At 40.9% G+C, this 23,031-nt stretch overlaps 1 protein-coding gene across 1 annotated transcript; it reads right to left on the minus strand.

Annotated features, from left to right (window-relative positions):
- Positions 1-1,115: 1,115 nt before the first annotated feature.
- heyl (hes related family bHLH transcription factor with YRPW motif like) lies at positions 1,116-4,929 on the minus strand. The gene is made up of 5 exons (XM_047382884.1): positions 4,420-4,929; positions 2,607-2,673; positions 2,435-2,518; positions 2,243-2,324; positions 1,116-2,158 (listed from the first exon to the last, which is right to left on the minus strand). The coding sequence occupies exons 1-5, from the start codon at positions 4,497-4,499 to the stop codon at positions 1,500-1,502; spliced, it is 972 nt and encodes a 323-aa protein (XP_047238840.1). The 5' UTR covers positions 4,500-4,929; the 3' UTR covers positions 1,116-1,499.
- Between the last annotated feature and the right edge of the window lie 18,102 nt (positions 4,930-23,031).

Genomic DNA, 23,031 nt, shown 5'->3' on the forward strand with positions numbered 1-23,031 from the left:
CCACGACCATACCGTCCGTCTGACCGCCAGCCGGCCTCACACGAGAGCCACGCCGTCACTGCGGTCAAGTCCTGACGCCAAGCTCCGAATACTCACGCTACACACACACACACAAGCACACACAGGGGGTTGCACACCACATAAACAAAACACTGACACACAAAGGCAGTGAAAGCACAAGGGGACCGGCTTAAGCACGCACTAGCACGCTCAGTCAAATAAACAGTGCACACTTTGCGGAACACACACATTTTTTGAACCGCAGACCACAGACATTGCATCCCGAAGTAGATCAAAGCGTTGGCCTGCAATAAACACACACAAAACCTCTTCTCTCATCCCTCCAGCGTACAGCTCTGTTGAAACACAGCATGGATATGCAGATATCCTCCAGAGAAAACAACTGTTAGCAACTGCCATTTATCACGGTTCAGGGATGTCTTGTGCACGCTCTGTGTTCTGGCCAATGTCTTTCTTTCCATTTAAACCTTCACAGCCCCTCTCATCAACCCCTATCCCTCTCCCCTACCTCCCACCCCCACCCTGTTTTTGAACATGTAGGCCAAATCAGTCACTCAACCACAGCCCCTTAGATGTATGCCTTTTGTTTTCCCTTCTCTCCATCCCTCCCTCTCCTCCATCCGTCCATTGTTGAGGAGACAGTGGTGCAGACAAACAGAAAGAGAAGATATCCGTTGGTGTACCACAAGATCGGAGAGAAAGAATGGCAGGGAAACAGCAGAAAAGATGCGGGGGGGGGGGGGGGTTCACATGCGCTGATATAAGAGCAAAGTTAATTACAGGGAAGCGCCAATTAGAGGGCACAGTGATGGGTCTGTTTGCCTCACCGCGGCATCCCAAAAACATCACCATCTCCCACCATGTTTATCCTCCGCCACCGCAACACCACAGCTCCCATCAGCCATGGCTGGAGACAGCTTAAATACTCAAAGAGGGTTACGGCTAGGGAATATGTTGGTAGTGTTTGCAGACGTGACAGATATGGATAAACGAGAAACACAGCTCTCTGTCTCTTTGCCTTTCCTTTGCTCTTTGTGTTGACAGCTCCAAAAAACACGCTGGCTGCAGACAGTGAAAGAAAGCAGAAACATGTACAAGGGTGAAGGCACTTAAACTTTATAGACGTTTTTGTCAAACATTCTCTGGAAAGGAAAAATGTAATCAAATGTAATAAATGTTTTAGAACAGGGAAATATCACAGCTCAAAGTTCAGTCAAAACTCATCCTTTCTTGAGAAAGAAATCCTGTATATGGCTCTGCAGGACACTATGTGTGTATTTGTCAGACAAGAACATAGATACAATTAAGAAATTCCTTCACATTCCTTCATATATGATTGTAAGAATCTAAAACTTCACTCATCATCTGATATGGCTTTTAGAGTCCCATAAAAGAGACAATGCTCATACGTATTTGCTACATGGTGCAAATGTAAGGTCCGTGTCCACTTTAGAGAGTTTGTTTGTTAAAGATGGTCTTCAAAACGCTCCGATCTCCGTTCCCCACCCCTGTGGCACCTTGGATGCTCCACTTAAGCTCCTGCGCTGGGCTATTGGAGAGCCCAGAGGGGCGAAAGGCCGGAAAGATGAGGAAGTGGAAGAGGAGGAAGAAGGAGAAGAAGAGGAAGCAGTGGGGAGAGGTAGAGGTGAAGCACAGGTGGTGCTGTGAGGGGATGACTGGTTCGGCCCGGAGGGGCCCAGAGCAGGAGATGATGGGAGGGAGGCCACTCTGTGGATGGAGGCCAGAGCTGTCCGCCCAAGGAGTTGCGGGGCACCCTGCTGACAGCCAGCCAGGGGGGCAAGACGCAGCGAGGCAGATGACGGGTAGCTCCCGAGCAGGGTGAGATCCCTCCGCCCGTTCGGGAAAGATGGCGGGGAGGGGGCCGGTGATGCAGGGGCAATTGGTGGGAAGGAGGTCCACGGCCAAGGTGGGAAGGGCAAGGCAGAGGCAGGGAACGACTGTAGGAGGAGAGGGTCCAGCTCACTAGCGCAGTGGGAGAGGTGGGAAACGAGGCGGGCTCCTAAAGGGTCCGGAGACTCCCCCTCCAGTGAGCTTAGGTACCGCACAACCTCTCCAACACACTCCCTGAAACCCAGGGTCCTGTAGTCAACTGCCAGAGCTCTTGCATCAAAGTACCCTGTATTGGAAATCAGTGTTCAATTTAAAAAAGAAATGTCAGTGGGAAGATGTGCGATGGAATGCATTTTCAAATTACTTGTACCTTTTCCTCCCATAGCATGTAACAGTTTGAGATGGTCCACTGTCATCTGCAGAATTTCTGCCTTTTCCAATTTAGAAGAACCCTTAAGAAAAAATTAGCAACATTTTACTCAAAAACACTCTGATAGCCATTTTTTTTATTGAAGTGACCATCTAATTATGACATTTGTAAATATGTATCGTGAGAACCTACCTGTTTCTCAAAAGCACTTGGCACCAGTCTGCGCAGCTCTGACAGACTGTGGTTGATCCGGTCTCTGCGCCTTTTCTCTATGATCTACACCACAAGAATAGCAGAGGGACGTAAGGAGTCAAACCAAAGGAGACGAAGGTCTGAGAAAGTTAAGATCCAAAGCTCCACTCACCCCTCTTCTCTTCTTCCGTGCCAGAATCTGCGAGGCACTGCCTGGAGACATGGACCCAGTGACAGGGCTGCATCATGGAGATAGAGTAAATAAAAAAGGAAGATGGAAGAAAAAGAAAATGTGGTAACATTGAGTCCCCTGCATCTTGTTGTTATTACCCTGCTAATGTGACACAGGGAGAGGAATGACACATCAACCCCTTTAAATCTTATTGGTTTTTAAGAATGGAACAGTACCAGAGATTGTTTTTTTTGGTTGCATATTTTCTTGAAGGAAGCACTTTTAGGAAAATAATTACGTAGCCTCAAGGGCGATGCTTTAATTTTGTAATAGAGGCTCCAACAGGCAACATGGGAGCTATGGTCCCCCGGGTACAGTCAGCCAAAATGGATCACGTTTGTCTGTGAACTGTCATCTTATACCCTGAAAGAGTTCCACAGCTTGGAGTTCCCTTCAAAACTGTCCCTGCAGAGACAGACTGCACTTCTACTAGACTTAAACTTGAGGGCTGCCAAATCAGAAGACTGTTTTTGTTTAGGTTGATTTTTGATGATGAAGGCCTTGGAAAAGCAGCGCAGTCCTGAGTTCACACACCAGACTGCAGTTTCTTTAAACGTATCAACCCTACCCCTGCTTTTTTGTGTTTCTTTGCTTGCTTTACGTTCGTGATGACACCAAGTCCCTTTAATTTTTGTATAGAAGAGTTGAAAAACATGCACGTTTTTCGATATTAACCATAATCCAGATATGTGCACTCTTCGCCAAGGAATTTGACAGGTTCATTTAAAACCCTAAATGATTTAGTGGCATTTAAGGAAAGCATGCTATGTTCAGAGTAATTTTTCACAGCTTATTAGGTATTTTCCACAACACTGAAACACTTTAGATTAATGACTTGTGATTAAAAAAGTCACATTTGCAGTCAGAGTCTCAAGTGTCTGCATAAATCATTTCTTTTTGTGACAAGCATAGAGCCTTGTATTTACCAACTGATTCTTTAATAAGAAAATAATGTTGATTTATTTATGTGTGAAAATAATGAACCATTTAGGCTGTTTTCCATGGACTGTTATATTTGGCAAAAAATAACAGGCCATATAACAACCTAAAGGAGAAGCAGATAGTTCTAAAAACATAATGCAAAAAGTATTTGTTCCTGCAGTACGTTTTTCTTTTGCTTTCAAGTTAGTTGTAACTTTCCTTGTCTAGGTGCTGTCACATGAACGTTCCAAAAGCATAAAATGCAAAATCAAATAAACCCAGCATATTTCAGAAACGAAATGTGAAGATTTTACCTATATTTTATTAAATTTTATTGCTTAAAATCAAATAAAAAAAATCATCTTGCACATGCGTTAGGACCAGCAGGCTTCAGAAAATATTTACCTTCTTCTGTTGTAGTATCTTACAATCTTTTTATTAACTGATATCCAGATGCATCTAAGAATAAATAGAGTTCATTTTTCTGCACATGCTTGACATTGTCTTTTTTTTCTGCCTATTTCCAGGGTGCCCAAATGAGAAAAACTGCCATGCTGTTAAGTCATGCTGAAAGCTATGTAAATGGCAAAAATGTTACTATGTCATTGCTTTTAATATAAAAAAAATCTCCAGCCCTTCAGCCTGTTGGACCTGAAAAATGGACACTTTTCCCACACCCTTTGAACTTAAATACCGTGTAACACCCTTTTCTCATAGTAGGACATGTCTGGAGTATCAGAGCATGTATATTTAGCCTGTAAACACAGCAATGTAATTTTATTCTGGAGAAAATTAGCCTTTAGCCTCAGGTGTGGCTTGGGCGGATGCTCACCAGTAGCTGTCTTCTTGCCCCACGTCGATGAACTCGTCTGTGTCCGAGTCTGGTGAGCTGTAGTCGTGAGGTCTCTTCATTGTTTTTCTTTAGCCTTTCACCCCTTCGTTGGACAGATGATGATGACGGATGGAATGGTGTATTGATGGATGAGTCAGTAACCGCTGTCTCTTTCTCAGTGGAGGCACTGGGACACCGAAGAGTGTTGTCCCCGTGTGACTCTTTTGCGCTGTCAATTGTAAAAGCTTTGTTTTCCTACGTTACTTCTTGTCACTTGTGTTTACTTCTTCTCGAGTCGTCGTTCCTTCATGTGCCCTCAGAGCTCGTCTTCTTGAGCAACCCCCAAGGGGCCATGACAAGTAAGAATACTCACAAGCTGCTTTAGCCTTTTTACACAATCAGTGGCATCCAATCGTAGTCTTGTCCTCTCTTATGTCTCTCTTGGCTTGCTCTCTCTGTCACAGCGACCCAATGACAAAGTAGGACTTTGGCAGTTTGGGGCAGGGTTGCCAGCCTCGGCTCCCCCGCCTCCTCTGCTCAGGCCCTCCTCCCTCTCTTTAATCTACCCTTCCCTGGCCTGTCACCCTCCTTCCTATCTTCCTATCCTCCCTTCTTTCCATCCCCCCTTGCTCAGTCAATTAGCCTCCAATCTTCCTATTTTGTTTCCACACTTTTGTCTTTCTATGCTCCTTTTAATGATGCTGCTTTGTTGTACAATGGTAGCAGCAGCGAGGAAGGAGGTTAAGACTGTGGGAATGAACCATCTACAAAACAGTATTAAAATGATGCACAAACCTCAAAAAGCTAAATTGTAAACTAAATGTAGTAGAAATACCATTTCAAAGTTATCATAGGGGAACTGATTTCCGTTATTAAAATATATACGGTTAAATCTGCATAAATCCTTTAGATTTTTGGAAAATGGAACTTTGCATCTAGGGTTGCATGCTTTTTTCAATAAGATCATGCACTACATAAAAAAAAATGTCCAAATTGTTTGAGCCAGCTCTGTGTGCATGCCAATGTGTGCAAACATGAGAGGCAATGGCAAGGGGGTCAAGAGAGGAATCAGCCCAATGAGTGTCTGAACATCTGTGCTCTTCACCGGACAAGATAGCACTCTTTCTACTCTTACATTCATGCAATTACACTGACACACAGACACACATATGCGGTTCCTCACAGCATTCGGTGCTGGGTTCCACTGCCACCGTGGGAAGATCGCTGGTGCTGATTGCCATGGAAACACAAGGCCCAGGCACCGGTTGTTAGGAGCAATGCCTGACTGACCCAGCACTGTGAGCATATGTGTGTCTGCAAGACGGAGAGAGGCCAAGTGGCATGTCCCCTTCAACACAATGCCCAGCCGAGTGTGGCTCTTCCTGCCTGGCAGACTGGAAGGGTGGGTTAGTTTAAACATACCACAATGCAGAAGTGCAAAATCTTTGTTGGGACTTTTTGAGTGGATACATTTTCTTTTTTTTTACCTCAGTGTTTTCCTCTAGATTCTGTAGGGTTAATATATCTCCATACGTGTGCTTAAGGAAAGAAGAAAAATAAAATTTAATAAAGAGAGCTCTCCACAATTATTGACGCTCCTGGTAAAGATGTGTAAAGAAGCCTCAAAGTATTTTTTATGGTGACGTTTTGACCACAGGATGCATCTCTGCTGCATATTTTTTTTACCTCCTTCACAATCCTGTGTGCAACGTGTCCAAACATTTTATTTATATTTTATAACTCGTACAACTTTTTACTCAGTCAGTCAGTCATTTTCTACTGCTTATTCCATAGTGGGTCGCGGGGGAGCTGGTGCCTATCTCCAGCAGTCTATGGGCAGGAGGCGGGGTACACCCTGGACAGGCCGCCAGTCCACCGCAGGGCAACACACAAACAACCACGCACACACTCATTTATACACCTAAGGGCAATTTAGAGTGACCAATTAACCTAACAGGCATGTCTTTGGACTGTGGGAGGAAGCCGGAGTACCCGGTGAGAACCCACACATGCAAAGGGAGAATATGCAAACTCCATGCAGAAAGACCCCCGGGTTTTTTAAGCCTTTTAAAGACGCTATCCAGCACAGATTATTTTTCTCATCAACACATGCACAATTACAAAAAATCACAGGTAGGTAATGATGTGTAGATTTCCACTGTTGGATTTCACAAAATATAAGATGTGGGCGAGAACCTGTTGGAAACAAACGTGCTTATTCAGTTTTGTTTGTATTTGGGTTGATGACATCACACGTGGCCCAGCAATTGGTTGCTCTTACTTAAGATGACTTTCAGTTTACTTAAATAATAGACTGAAACACAGGGATTCCTGTTTATCTTGCTTTTAATGTCTTAATAGTTTCTAACTTGTTTCTGACTTTGGTACGGCCCTGTGGATTTGAAAGAGAAAGTGTACATTGGCCTTGAATATTTATTAGTAAACACTTATAGTGGGTTAGAAACTTTAGATTTTAACATAGATTCAGAAGCATCATTCTGAATTCAATCTATCCTGGTCTCTTCATTTGGATGTGTTTTATTATGACCAAATTTTGCTAGAATCCATTCAGTTTTTCATCATGCGGCTCAAATTATACAACTTTAAATTATTTATTTTGATTTAAACAAAATCCAAAACTGCAAAATAAAAAGGACAGAACTAGAAAAATACATATCAATATTTTCTAAAGTACTCTGATCAGTTATGCCTTAGGTGATGTCACCAGAGGTGCTTGCATGTAAAAGCTTTTTTGGATGGTAGACGTGAACTTTTAATTCTTAATTGAATAAAAATGATTAACAAAGTTAATTATTAACATGTTAACAAAGAGCAAAACAAGCAAAATGTTGACTATGCCATGTTGTTCTATAGTTGACATATATATAAAGTGAGTTTGATTGATCTTACAAAAAAAAGTCTAGCAAGTAGCAGTAGCAGTTATGTATGGATTTCACTGTAGATATGGACAAGTTAAGGTGAGTATCTTTTTCCTGAAATGAACTTGCATGTTCTCTTGTGTTACTCATTTTGTGGTTCTGTTTCATGTAAAATGTACATCATCGTTACAGAGAACAGAGAAACCTTGATCAAGTTAAATTGCAAAAACGCGTATTTTGTTTGAACTGGAGTGGCACCGGTGATTTTGTTAAAGCAGCATTAAAAACTGCAAAATTGTATATTTATACATTTTCAGTGTGCGATGTAGTATGATTTTTAAAAATTTTTACCAGGGGTGCTAATATTTTTTAATGTACAAAAGTTCTATCACCTTTATTGTTGCTTTTTAAAAAAGATTTTTGCACATTTTTGCATTTATTTCTAACTGATCTCTTTTCATCTCCGTCCCACTTTTGTTGCACTTTAATCCTCTCTGCCAGCTTTTTATTACATGTCTAAGGCAATTAGACCAAATACAAACATGACCATTAGTGTCTGTTTTTGATACCCAAGTGTGAGTCATCAACATGGCCATGACCTGACGGTGGCTGGGTGACAAAGAGAAATCCCTTCTCCCTCTCCCTTCCACCCCATCCGTTCATTACCAATCATTCCTTGATTCAGATCTGGATCTCATTTCAGCTTCAGAAAACTGGGGGGAAAAAAAAACAGAAAGAGCCTGAAAGAAAAGATGTCTATGAAGTCAGGCCTTTGAGTCTGTTATATTTATCACCCACCCTCCCATCTTTCCCCTCAGACAGATTAACTTTCTTCTCTGCATCACCAGTGAATGAAATCACTCTGGTTCCCTTTGCAGCATGTCTTCCCAATTTCTCTGCGATGAAGAAAGTTGCAGGGAAATAAAAACATGCGAGTGGCGGAAAGTAATTAAGAAGATGAATGAATAAATTAATAGCTTAATTGTGAAACTGGTTTTATGGTGGAGGGGTGTGAAAGGGGACGCTCATGGTGATCAAGAAAAGAGGGACTGAGACACGGGGGGGGGGGGAGCTGGCATTGAACTATAGGATGGAATTCTGGTGGATTTCTGGCGATCTTGGTCAGCCACTTCAAGATGTCCTCCTCTCTTACCACCAAACCACAACAAGGCAAAGGCCCTTATTGGAATTAACAGGCTCATACTTTTACGATTTGCACACACACGCACGGCACCAATACAAATGTGTGAACGCTCAATGGCACACAAGTACACACACAAACACACACAAGTTTGGGAACTGAATCATATAAGGACACGCGCTGCTCCCTCACGCGAATGTGGACAGTTTGTTGCCACAATCTATAAGCCCCAAACACTCGACTGCAATTATTGTTTCTGATGCATGACTGCTGCTCTTGTTTGAAAAGTCCGTGAGATGGAACTGGTCCGGTGGACTACATGTTTGTGTGTCTTTCTCTGCGTTCATGACAAACTGAATGACTGATCAGATGCAGCAGTAATTGATCAGATGGGAGGACTGCAATTATTGCTTGAATATTTACTATCAAGGGGCAACCTGATATTCTCACAAAATCACATATCAATTTAAATGAGAAGATGAAAAAGAATGAAAATCGTGTGAATATTTGTGTAATATTTATGTAGAAGAGTTTTCCTTTATTTAAAATTTGGTAGGATTTTTTCTTAAAAGTTTTAAACAGTTTTCTAGATATTATATATATATATATATATATATATATATATATATATATATATATATATATATATATATAAATATATTTTTTGTTATGTTTTGTTTTGTTTTGTTTTTTTCTTTAAATAAATCTACATTGATTTCCAGAAACTCTATCTGCCCTAGGTGGGTGTTTTTTGACCTTAAACTTCATATTTTCCTACACCGTCCCCACCTTTTTCCTGCTTTCCTTCCACACACTGCATGAAATGCTGTGATGGTGTTGTACAAGAACTATAGAAAAAGCTTTAACAAATATTGTAAAAGGCCACTTTAAAAGAGATTTTTTTTTTTTAAAGGAGATTTTTTTTTGTATTGGATGATAGCTTTGATTTATAGTGCATTGCTTTGCATTATGAGAACAAACTCATACACTGTTCATTTTAAGTGATTATCTTGCCACTGTAGTTGCGTCAAATATATTTTATTTTGATTGATTGAAACACTCCAAAGTTGTTTTGCATTTTTTAATTTCACTTCACTCATTAAACTAGTATTAGTCCCCAAAAAAAACACAAAAGACATCAAAATGCCCTTTAAGCAAAGTAAATGTTTGTTTAAAGTCTGCAAGCCCTGTCTAGACACCAAATGTAGTCACCAGCATGGTGCCCTGTTGAATGCAATACTACTGACATGTACCCTCAAAGTTAGTGGATTCCTTATTAGTATGAGGCCATTGTAATAATCAGACAGATGCTGGCTGCTCAGTCAGAATAATCAACATTAGATTGGCATGGGAACTGGCACTGGGGTAGCTTGGCACTATTCAGACTGGACCCATGAGGGAATTATGTCTCCTTAGACACATAAGGAATGCCTGAGATCTGTGGCACTAACTGTCTGGCCATCTTTTCCACCACTAACCTGGATATACGAGACACCTCTGTGAACGCCTCCAGAGGGATGCATTGGGCTTCAGGGCATCTGATTGAGCTGATATGAGGTGTATATAAACTACCAGAGAGTAACCTGGTAGTTTATATACACCTCAATCAGTGCACGCATTTAAGATATTGGCTGGCTATTGCGATTTGAGGTGTCAGGAAGGCGGTACCCGGGGGTCACGCTGTCTAGAGTGCAGGTTACCTAGAGCGAGAACAGAGAGCGAGAATGAGTTGTCCCTCTTCACTGCCCCCCCTATGTAAAGATAAATAAAGAGGCTAAAAGCCGAGGAGAAGAAGCAGAAAGGGGCTTTTGTGGCTTCCGTGTGGGGTTCCTTTCATGACAGTTCCCACCACACTAGGCCTGCGATGACATTCACCGTGTTTCACACACCCTTGATGGGCCCTGTGACTGTGGTGACTTTCGCTGGTGCTGGGCCCCAGACGGGATGGCGAGGGCCCAGGCACCCACAGGCAGCCATTGTGCTGTCGCCGCGGAAACCAGCCTCTTTATGTCAGACATGTTTTTCTGTTTGTTTTCTTTTTTATGTCTTTAATGTGGCCAAAGAAGCAGGAGGGGGGGGGGGGGGGGGGGGGTTTGTTTCCCCAATCATCTACCCCCTCCCCAGCACTGCTACTCTGTGTTACACCCCCCAGTACCCATCTTCCTAGTCTTTCCAACAATCCATCCTGATCCCCCTCCACTCCAATCTTCCCCCTGGAGATCGTCATTTGTAAAGCGCTTTGCTTGGACAGCCCATATCTTTGTTGCCGTGTTGTGGCCTCCCTCTCGCTCAGCTCCTTTTTATCTATACTTCATACGGTTTTGGCACAACCCGGCACTTTTTCTTCCTGTGCTGAAAAGGGGAAAAAGAAAAAAAAAAGCTATGTACAGAACTGCAAAACAACTTAAGTTCTCACTGAAAGAATTCTGCCTTTCCCACACCAAGTCAATTTCCTTCATAAGATTAAACAAACTAACCAAAAACAAAATAAAAGGGAATAAAAAAGAGGAAGGGGGTTGGGGATGGATGTGTTGAAGAAAAGAAATCTGGTAATGATTTACATTTTCAAAAAAAGAAAATGTCAGAAGATAATGCCCCAAAGTCTTCTAATGAAAAAAAAAAAACTTTAAAAAGCCAAACTGTTACTATTTTTAAGCATCTAAAGAATGTATTTTGGTGCCATGACTCAAAGGCATGTGAGTGCTCCTCCGTAATCAGTTCATTCTGACTGCACTCCTCTGCCACATCACACACTGCATGGAGCCTTTTATGAGCCTCAGAGAGAGCCGACGAGGAACAAGGAAAAAGTGAAAAATCAAAGAGTTCAAGGCTAATCCTCCCACCCACCCCCCGCATGGGGCACTCGTGTGACTGTCTGATTTGATGAGTGGGGAAAGAGTGAGCAGGGGGGGCCACAGAGGGCGGGGGTGTGTTAAGAGTCAGCTAATATTAGCCACTGCTAAACTAAGCCCGCTTAAGCATATTTGCTCGGAAGCCTGAGGTTTGATTCTACCAGTTGCTCCGAATTTAGGCGTAAAACAGGAAGAATTCAGGGCAAAACTCACAATCCCTGCAAATGTTTTCACACCCCTAAAGGTTACTCACATTATAGCCCACAAACATCTATGGATTTTATTGGGATTTTATGAGATGGATCAACACAAACTAGTGTATAACTGTAAAGTGGAATAAAAATATTTTGCAAACTATTTTTATAAACACAAATCTGAAAAGTTCAGCTTGTATTTGTATTGATGCCCCCCTTGAAAAATGACTTGGAAGAATCGGCAATCGACGAAATTACAGCTGTTAGCCTTGTGGCATATATCTATGGGTTTGCACATATTTTTTTCCAATTTGCAAAATAGCTCAAGCTCAGTCAGATTGGATAAAGGGCATCCATTAACATCACATTTCAAGGTTCTAAATGGGTTTATGTCTGTACTTTAAGTCAGCCATTCTAACACACAAGTATGCTTTGATCTAAACCATTCCATTATAGCTCTGGCTCCATGTTTAGGGACTTTTTCCTGCAGAGAAACAAACCTCAGTCTGACGTTCTTTGAAACCAACAGGTTTTCACCCACAATTAACTTGTATTTAGTATGTAACTCCATCCAAATTTCTATCAACTCTGAGCTGCTAACCTATCCCCGCTGAAGACAAGCAACCTAGCAGCATGTTGCTGACATCATGGAATGGTGTGTTAAAGGTGATATACAGTGTTAGTTTTGTACCATACCTCACACTTTGCATATAAGTCAAAAAGTTTTGAAATTTTTGTTTTATCTGATCAGTGCACCTCAACATATTTGCTGTGTCTTCTACATGTCTTGTAAAGGACACAACACAATTGTGCAAACAACACTTTTTATGTCGTTCTTTCAACAATGACCTTCTAAATAGCTACTTTTCAATAAAGGCCAGATTTATTTAGTGTAACTAATAGTTGTCCTGTCAACAGATTCCCCTATCCAAGTTGTGGATCTCTGCGGCTCCTCCAGAGCTACCATAAATCTCTTGTTTGCTTTTCTGATTAGTGGCCTCATTTCCTGACTCTTCGTTTTAGATTGGTGGCCATGTCTCAGTTAATTTGCAGTTGTTCCAGGATCCTTTCATATTCAATGCCCTGGGAAATGTTCAAAATATTGTTTTATAACCTAATCTTGCATTAAAACATATCCACAACTTCCTCACTGACCTTTCTGTTGTGTTCCTTGATCTTTATGATGCTGCATGTTCACTAATGTTCTCTACAAAACGTCTGAGGCCTCCAATGAAATTTAAATACAGATGAAAATCTTCAAGGGGTATCAATACTTTTGCTGTGTGCATTTCTTTTCATTTTCAAAATAAAAGAGATCAAGACCTGCTCATTTGAGCATGATGTGAAGATGTTAAGATTTAAATAAATCAGAAATCAGTTCAGTGGAGTTCTCATAAACATGCAGATAAAGGTGCTCCCCACTCCAGGCTGCCGCTCCCTGACAGCCTCTCACTTGTCCAAATCCCTCATATAACTTTACACCTCAGATTAGAGCCCTATCAGGGAAGGTTTCCTGCTCGCACCTTGTTCTGACGGCACCTCTGACGGACGAGCATAAGCCCCCTCCCTAACAAACAAAAAAGAAAAAGTCAAAAAAACTGCCACCAAGTACACTGCAGGGTCATTTTTAGTTTTCCAAGAAGGGGATTATGGTGAATGTGTTTGGAAAGAAATGACACTTTGATGGGGGGAGGACATGGATAATAATGGAAGCCATTTTCATCATCTCAGTGGGCTCGATTTTTATTTGGTCCATGGATGTAACTTTTATTGGTAGCTAAACAATTCTCAGAATTATTACAATGGAGGCAGAAACAAATAAAATTGCATTGAAGGTCACTTTTCAACCCATCATCGGTCAACGAAAGGTTTTATTTTTTCTTCAAAACCTAGAAAAGGACTCACTGAGATCAAAAAATGTATTTTACAAGAGCATCCTGGACAAGACAGGTAGCAGCACTTCAAAGTTTCAGAAAGAAAATGTCTCTAGATGTGCAATGCTGGCAATGAGACAACAATCAAAACACTAGTAGATGTAATTGCAGCCAAAGGTGGCTCTGCAAACATTTAACTTGGGAGGGCTGATTGTAAAATCCAAACCAAATTTAAATGAACTGCATTACAGTTTGTAGTTCTACCTTGACAAAATGTCACATGCAAGGCATGAGTGTTGTAGATTATTGGTAACTTGTGCTTTTTCTCTCTCAGTTTTGAAATCTTGGCTAAAGTACAAACTTGTGAAGCTGACATAGTACAGTAAAGGATGCTTTCATCTTTTGGATATAGTTGTGGCAAAGACGACCAGCCAACGCTGAGGCCCTGCGATACCAGAAGCTGGCGGTCTGTGATGGCCCCGTTTGCCATGCTCTGAGGCTAAATATACAATGATAAAAAGTCTGGCAGATTTATTTCTGACTCATAAATGTCTTCTTCCCTAAGAAAAGAAAGGACAGAGCAAGAGACAGATGTCTCCAGAACACAGAGAAACATAAAGTGATAATTACAGAGGGATAGATGGCCATAGAAAGATGAGGTTCCCCCCTCTCTTGTTTTTCTCTTTCTGTCCCTCTGCTACCACAAAGAGTGGCGTCTCTAAACTAAAGAGGGGCGCCCACTATATTAGACTTGAAATGATTGGCTATGATTGCATTATTTGATCCTGTGAAAGATAAAAGCACAGCAAAATATACTCCCCACAGGCCTTTATGCACCACTCAGTGATCAATGTCTCCTCAAAAATCAAGCATGGGCTTCTTTTAAAAGATGCTATTAAACATCCTTGTACATAGATGATGCAAACTTAAACATTGTCTTTATCTTTTCCAACTGAGTGTTCTTAAACACACAATTATGCCCACATACACACACACACACACACACACACACACACACACACACACACACACACACACACACACACACACAAACAAACACACATTCATGCTCCACTATGTACTCGACTTCACCACCAGTGCACCGCACTCCTCTCGAAGTTCTTTGATCCCCGGTTGAGGGTCCTCTCCGTGGTGCCTCTGTCTGAATTCCAGAAATTCTGGGATAATTCAAACGTTTCACGGCACATACTTGGTCCCCCCAGGAGACAGTGGCGAAGATGGAAAATGCCACCATGGTCCCCGGCTCACTCTCCCTCCATTGTCTCTACTCTTTAATCAGGGCCTCTCTGCGGTTCCCGCTGCCACCGTGGTGTGTTGTCTCAGCCTGGGAAAATGCCGGCCTAAGTGGCTGTTATGAGCTGAGGCGCAGACCACAGGGACCCAGTGGAGTGCTGCTGGAGCCCTCTGTGCCAGCCATGGGTCTCCAAGTGGCTTATGCGCACAATGAGTGAGGTCCCGTGTTTAGAGGTGCACTTACATAACAGTGATCTCTACATCTATTTACTTTTTTTGTCTGGGCTTCCATCACACCATCATAATCACAGACATGAGGCAAAGCCAACCCATAAATCACCAATGTTATTTGTTCCTAAAGGGTTGCTGGATGTAAACTGGCATTAAACTGTCACCCGGATCCGCAGCATTCTAGGAGTTTCACGGTCATTGTTTGGCTGGGGAAGGCCTGTACGAGAGGGAGTTTCCTGCCATGAAGTCAACAAATGACCAAAACAAAAGGTCTTGTGTTCCCCTAAGGCACAGAGAGAAGAAGGTCAGCACCCAGAACTTTCACAAAGCTCAACCTAATTATGTTTTGTTTTGGATTTGACTCTTGGCAAATGGGTCAAGTGGTCTTTGATGCCTTCATCTGGACACAACGCTTCCTCCGCGTCAAATTTACAAGGCCTGAAACAAACCCCCATTGGTTTATGATGCTTTATATTTAGCACAAATAAGCATGATTAGAAGTTTTTTACAAGGTACCGTAAATTTTATTGAGCAAAAAAGAGAGAGGCGAGACTCATGTGTGGCAGTGCTGTGGTTCTATCAGGCAAACACGAAGCCTTTGTGTTCACGCTGTTTGCCATGGGAAAATATCTGAAACAAATAAGTCGCCTGGTCGGCACACATCAGTGCAAAACACACTTCTAAAAGATGTGGATTGTGCTTTGAGGGTGTGGTGCAGCTCTAGAGGAACTACTTGTTTATCCCTGCTGAGTTTTAAAATGAGAAAGAAACTATTTTCAACATGGAAGGCAAATAAACAAGTATTCATGAGCAGACAATGAGGGCAGCAAGTGTGCTGCTGCAAGCTTAAAGTGATCATCATTAACACTGCTGGCATGACCTCTTGTAACTAATACTGATGGGATTTGGAGGAGATCTAGAGATTTTTAAAGAAATTCTCAATTTTGTAGAAAATGTTTGTTTTTTTCTTATTGAGGCATGTTTTGATCTTTTTTTTTTCAACCACAGAGCCTTGCCAAAATATTTATACCTCTTGAATATTTTTTTAAATTTCATCACATTATAACCACAAAACTGCTGGGAACCTATGTGATAAATCAACACAAAGTGATGAATAATTATGACATGAAAATAAATTATGCATGGCTTTCAAAATGTATTTAACAAAAGAACTAGTGTGCTATGCATTATGCCACCCTTTGTCAATACTTTATTGAACCACCTTTCAATGAAATTACAGCAGTCTTGTCACTGATACTAACTTTGATTTAGGTCTGGACTTTGACTTGGTTATTCAAATTCATGAATATGCTCTGGCTCAGGAATACAACAACCACTCCTATCAATATAACACCCCAGAACAACCCATCACCCCGCCAGTCAAACTTTCACTTACAGTCTTACAACCCTAATTCCAGTGAAGTTGGGATGTTGTGTAAAACGTTAATAAACCAGAATACGATGATTTGCAAATCCTGCTCAATCCATATGCACTTGAATACACTAAAAAGACAATGTTCAAACTGATTAATTTAATTGTTTTTTGCAAATATTCACTCATTCTGAATTTGATGCTTGCAACATGTTCTAAAAAAAACTGGGACAGGGGCATGTTTAACACTGTGTTACACCTTTCCTTTTAACAACACTCAACAAGCGTTTGAGCTGAGGACACTAATTGTTGTTCCCATTTATGCTTGATGTACAACTTCCATTGCTCAACAGTCTGGGGTCTCCGTTGTCATATTTGGTGCTTCAAAATGCGCCACACATTTTAAATGGGAGACAGATCTGGACTGCAGGCAAGCCAGTCTAGTACCAGCACTCTTTTACTACGAAGCCACACTCTTGTAACGTGCAGAATGTGGCTTGGCATTGTCTTGCTGAAATAAGTAGGGAAGTCTTTGAAAGAGACGTTACTTGGATGGCAGCAGATGTTGCATGTACATTTTAGCATTAATGTTGCCTTTACAGATGTGCAAGTTACCCATGCCGTGGGCACTAACGCAGCCCATACCATCACAGATGGGCCTTTGAACTTAGTACAGCTGTTAATAGTCTGGATGGTCCTTTTCCTTTTTGGCCCAGAGGACATGGTGTCCGTGATTTCCAAATAAAAATTTAAAATGTGAACTCTTCAGACCACAGCACACTTTTTCACTTTGCATCACTCAATCTCAGATGAGCTCGGGCCCAGAGAAGCCATCGATATTTCTGGGTGTTATTGATATTGTTAAAGAATTGCGCCGCTCAAGGTGGCAGCAAGTTGGAGTAGCTCTGTTACTTTTTATTCTGATTCATTCTTTTTAAAAATTCAAATTCATCTTGTGGTGGATAAAAACTGCTTTTTTCTTGGATGAATATGAGTATCGGATGCTGTGCAGCAGGAAGGATTTTTGTTCATAATTTTTTACTTTTGGACATTTGTTATGCAGCATCTCAATAGCAACAAGGTGTTTTTTTTTACACCCAGGAGCAGCTGATTAATACCTCCAAAGCTCAAATAAAACTTCAACTACAACCCCAAATCCCTGATGAGTTGAAAAGTAGGTGCCGTGGATGCAGAGCAGAAGCTGCTCGAAATATAAGCCACTTATTTAGAGGCAACCTGTGATAAAGAAAACTCTGAGAAGATGGTCACAGGAAGCTGAAGAAGCCCTGTTAGGTTGTTTTGAGGCTACAGACTGGGATGCACTGAGCCAGCCACATGGTGAGGACTTCACTGCCATGACTGACTGTGCGACCGATTATATAAACGTCTGTGTGAATACCACCATCCCCACCAGAACAGTAAGATGCTTCCCCAATAACAAACCCTGGATTACCAGTGACCTGAAGGACCTGCTTGACAAGAAAAAATAGCCTTCAGAGAGGGAAACAGAGAATTATGGAGAAGTATATAGAAGCAACTTAAAGTCAAGATAAGAGACAGCAAGGAGTTGTACAAGAAGAAGCTGGAGAGCATGCTCCGGCAAACCAATATCAGAGATGTGTGGTCAGGGATGAAGAAGATCACAGGCTTCAAGCAGAAGGAAGATGGGACTGATGAACCCTTTGACCTACAGCTTTCCTGCCACACCTGAAATGTTTTATCTTCCACCTCAGCCATGGACCCTTCTGCTTCTAAATGTTTGCCTTCAACCAAATCAGAAGATGCTGATGCTCTCTTGGCCTCCCCATTCCACCTGTGCATCTCAAGAAGTCAGGTGAAGAGACAACTGGAGAGACTGAACCGGAACAACTCCAGATTGTGACAGCCTTAGAGTCCTTAAGGCCTGTGCAGAGCAGGTCTGTGGGATTCTGCAGCACCTCCTCAGTCTTAGCCTGGCCCAGAAGAAGGTTCCAGTGTTGTGGAAGACCTCCTGTCTTGTTCCGGTACCAAAGAAAACTCACCCATTAGTCCTCAATGACTATAGGCTTGTTGTCCTGACATCCCACATCATGAAGGTCCTAGAGAGACTCCTATTGGCCCACCTGAGTAAGCAAACAATAAACTATCAGGACCCCCTTCAGTTTGTTTATCACTGTGGAGTTGGAGTTGAAGATGCCATCATAAACCTGCTTCAACAAACCCACTGTCATCTGGACAAAGCCAGCAGCACTGTGAGGATCATGTTCTTTGATTTCTCCAGTGCATTTAATACAATCCAACCTGATTTGCTTTGTCAGAAACTCCAGAATACTCAGGTGGAGGCCTCAACAATCTCCTGGATCAAAGACTACCTGACAAACAGACCACAGTTTGTGAAACTGAAGGGTTGTGAGTCTAACCAGGTAGTCAGCAGCACAGGAGCACCACAGGGGACTGTACTCTCACCATTCCTCTTCACTCTGTACACCTCAGACTTCCAGTATCAGACAGACTCTTGTCATCTGCAGAAATACTCTGATGATTCTGCAGTCGTGGGGTGGATCAGAGATGGACAAGAAGATGAGTACAGGAAGGTGGTGGATCGCTTTGTGGCATGGTGTGGAAACAATCATCTCATCTTGAACGTGACTAAAACAAAGGAGATGATTGTAGATTTTAAGAGAAACAGGAATAAGTCAAAAACTATTTCCATCATGGGAGAAGAAGTGGAGGTGTTGGAGGAGTATAAATACCTCGGTGTTCACCTGGACAACAGACTGGAGTGGAGATGCAACTGTAAAGCTGTCTACAAGAAGGAGCAGACTGTACTTCTTGAGGAAGCTTAGGTCCGTTTTTGTTTGCAGCAAGATGCTGCATATCTTCTTATAAGTCTGTTGTGGAAAGTGTGATCTCTTCTACCGTCATCTGCTGGGGAAGCAGCATCAGAGCCAGGGACTTAAAAAAACTCAACAAGCTGATAAAGAAGGCTGGCTCTGTTCTGGGGACTCCTCTGGAACCTCTGGAGATCTTTGTGAAAAAAAGTATTCTTCATAAAATGAAGAACATTATGGAGAACCCTGAACATCCTCTTCATGAGACTGTCCTACAACAACAGAGTGTCTTCAGTCAGAGGCTTCTTCAGATCTGCTGTAAGACGGAACGCTACAGGAAATCCTTCCTACCCACAACCATCAGCATCTACAACGGCTCTTTGAAGAAACATTCATAATGTGATCTACAAAAATTTTATTTCCCTGTGGGATTAATAAATTATTTTTGAATTGAATTGAATTGAATTAAACCAAATCAAATCAAATCAAATCGAATCAAATCAAACTGAACTGAATTGAACTGAACTGAACTGACCTGAAATGACATGAACCGAATCGAATTGAATTGAATTGAATATATGGCGTTGGCTTTGCATGGTAGGGTTTTAACTTGCACTCGTAGATGTAGCAATCATTTTCTAAAGTGTCCCTGAGCACACATGGTCATACCTGTAACAAAATGATTTTGGTTTTATTGCAGTGCCTCCTAAGGAATCATTGTTGGCATTGCCGTCTGCGTGCAGAGCTTTCTCCAGATTCTCTCAATCTTCTGATGATATTATGGACTGTAGATGATGAAATCCCTAAATTATAGTACATTGAAAAACGTTCTTAAACTGTTGGACTATTTTCTCACGCAGTTGTTCGCAAAATGGGGGACCTCACCACATCCTTACTTGTGAACAACTGGGCCTTTCGGGGATGCCCCTTTTTTACCACAATCATGACACTGACCTTTTCCCAATTAACCTGTTCACTTGTGAAATGTGCCAAACAGGTGTTTTTTTGAGCATTCCTCAACCTTCCCAGGCTGTTGTTGCCTCTGTCCCAGCTTTTTTGGAACGTGTTGCAAGCATCAAGTTAAAATACCAAGAAACAATAAAGTCTATCAGTTTGAAAATTAAATATTTTGTCTTTAGTATGTAGTAGTATTATATTGCATTGCATATAGGTTGAACAGGATTTACACATCATCGTATTCTGTTTTTATTTAATGCATTATACAACCTCCCAACTTCATTTGAATTAGGGTTGTATATGTATATAGGGTTGCATATTTGTTTATTAACATCAAGTTTTATACCTAAAGGATAGTACATAGATTATTTAGTTGCAGCATTTATTTGTTTAATGTACTTTTTCTTGTGTCATTTAAACCTGTTTCACCTGTTTCAAATATCACACATTACTGGGTCATCTACCCTAACCTTCCTGTAAATAGGACCTCCAAGACAACAGAAATTTATAACTCATGAAATTCGACTCAGTTTGTTTTGGCAACCAGAAGACTATAAGAAGACCCCATTTGGCCAACCCTTTGAAAACTTTTGGAGACGCCTCTAATCTAAACCATTCCAATTGTAGCTTTAGCCTGTTCTGATCTGCTCCTTTTTCTTTGTGATGCTGTTTTTTTCTCTAATGTTCTCTAACAAACCTCTATGTTAACAGCTAAATTTATAATGAGATTAAATTACACAATTGTGGGTTCTCTTTACTAACTAGCTGGCCTCTAAAGGCAATACAATGCAATGCATTTTATTTAGGGGTGTCAGAGTTAGAGAGGCTGAATCCATGTGCCACACTTTTCTGGTTCAAATTTGTAAAAAGATGCTGAAAGGCATGTATCACCATCCTTCTTATTCACAAATATGCACTAACTTGCGTTGGTCTATTACATAAAATCCAAATAGAAAACACTGAAGTTCTTATTTGTAACATGACTGTGTATAAAAAAAGGTTCAAGGCATATGAATTTTTTTGCATGGCAATGTGGCCTTCATCTCAGCAAAATGCTTACTGGAAGCAAACAAAATGCTGCAATATGGCATGGGAAGACATGCATGTTTGTGATTATTGCCCCATCCAGTCACAATGCCATTTTTTAGCAACATTTGTAAACATTTCAGAACCAACTGTCATAGTGTTTAAAATGTGTTCCTGTTTTGCTTGATGCCAGATTTTCCAGCCTTTTTTCTCTCTATGTTTTTCTGTCATGATTTGCTAAATGTTTTCCAACAGACTGCAGGCAAATCAATCTATCGCCCATAACTGCACTATGCAATTTATGTCTGAGTAATATTTTCAACTATTTGCATGTACCATTATTGCTTACATTCTAAACTATTAGTTATAAAGGCGATATGACATGTTGTGACTAAACTGACCCTTTAGGACTTTTGTGATGTCACTAATGCCATTTCATGATCAATGGTTTGCAAAAGGGGAGACAGGAGGGCGTTGGAAACGGTACTATCACTGAGGCAGGCCGTTTTAACATAAAAACGGGTTCACCATACATTCCAGATATCTGAAATTGATTCAAGACTATGCATATTAGTTAATTAAGATATCTAATTATAGTTTCACTAGGCAAAATACTACATTCTGACTAGTATAAATGACATTAGATTAACATTATGTTGTAAAGACGCTCCAATTCAAGATATCTGCAAAAATTACTGACGGTCTGAAATGTATATTTCAGATATCAACAATGAAATTATGACTAGTCATAAAGTAAATTTGAGATATCTTGCTTTTTGTTCTGACTGGTCCTTGTTCCAATTAAAGATATCCCAAATGACCTCATTATTCAAGATATCTTTAGAGTATTTTTAGATATCTGAAACTAAGGTTAGACTAGGGCTAATTAAGTTGCAGATATCTTTAAAGCAAATAATGACTAGGCAAAACTAAGTAAGATATATCTGAAGCTGTATTCCTAATTTATTCAAAGATATCTTCAAATAAATTACAGATATCTCAAACATTTTAGCCATTGTATTTCAGATATCTTAAATGATATGAGTAATATCATTCTGACTAATCACAATTATATTACTCATATCCTGAATAATTATTCTGTCTAGTCAAAATGTCCCAGATTTACATGCCATTTTTGATGGCACATTTATAAGGTATTTTAGCATTACTTGTGTTTGCTAGTTAGTGGTCGGCAATGTCAGGGCAGTCAAACTCAAATTCTTGTTTTTAATGATTTTTGGTGCCGCAGCTGTTTATTTTATTTTAACAGAGCGTGCACGTTTTAACATCAAAACATACTTCAATAAATAGACATTGCGTAGATGTAGGTTATCTTTTAAAGGTTGATTTTAAGCCATATTTTAGGATTCTAGGGACATGTTTGACAAAAACCTGGCATTGAACAGTAACCACCTCCTCTATCACATTATTAGTGTAACTATTGGCATATCATCTTCTTTAAGGCCACACTCTGGTATGGAAAAGCAGCAGTGCCTCCTTGAGTCACAATATACGGTGGTCACAGAAAGTGTCGGGAGAGAATAGGTTCTTTAAGCAGTCTTCAAGTATACAAAGTTTGCATTCCCCTCATACCCGATACTGCTGAGCTCATTCAATATTTTGGCATTTTCTGACATTTTTTCCAAAACCGCCAGAACCTTTGCAGCCACCCAAAATTCCACATGGAACAATTTGGACAGCTCAATGGCAGCATTAAGGGGCCTTACAAGTAATTTATTTAATGCAGATATTTAAAAATGTAATTTTGTCGTAATTAAGTTTGAAATATCTTAAATTGTAGCTATGGATGGGTGACCCTTAAAATGACGAAACCGGTGACGTCATTTGAGATATCTTAAAGGCATTTCGATCCGTCTTTTTACTAGTCAGAATAGTCGATGTAGTTGTAACTAGTCAAGACTCATGTATAGATATCCAGAATATAATTGCAGATAGTCAGACGCAGCAGATTTTATGTTAAAACGGCCTGCCATAAAGTTCTGTCAAATGATTGGGTGAAGA

Source organism: Girardinichthys multiradiatus, chromosome 13 (genome assembly GCF_021462225.1).
Source record: "Girardinichthys multiradiatus isolate DD_20200921_A chromosome 13, DD_fGirMul_XY1, whole genome shotgun sequence".
NCBI lineage: Eukaryota > Metazoa > Chordata > Actinopteri > Cyprinodontiformes > Goodeidae > Girardinichthys > Girardinichthys multiradiatus.

Bases quoted from the DNA above. Each gene is read 5' to 3' on its own strand.
- heyl (XM_047382884.1), bottom strand. From the start codon at position 4,499: ATGAAGAGACCTCACGACTACAGCTCACCAGACTCGGACACAGACGAG. The intron at 2,519-2,606 runs GTGAGTGGAGCT...CTTGTGGTGTAG, and splicing joins CACGGAAGAAGAGAAGAGGG to ATCATAGAGAAAAGGCGCAG. The intron at 2,325-2,434 runs GTAGGTTCTCAC...TTTTTTCTTAAG, and splicing joins CAAGTGCTTTTGAGAAACAG to GGTTCTTCTAAATTGGAAAA.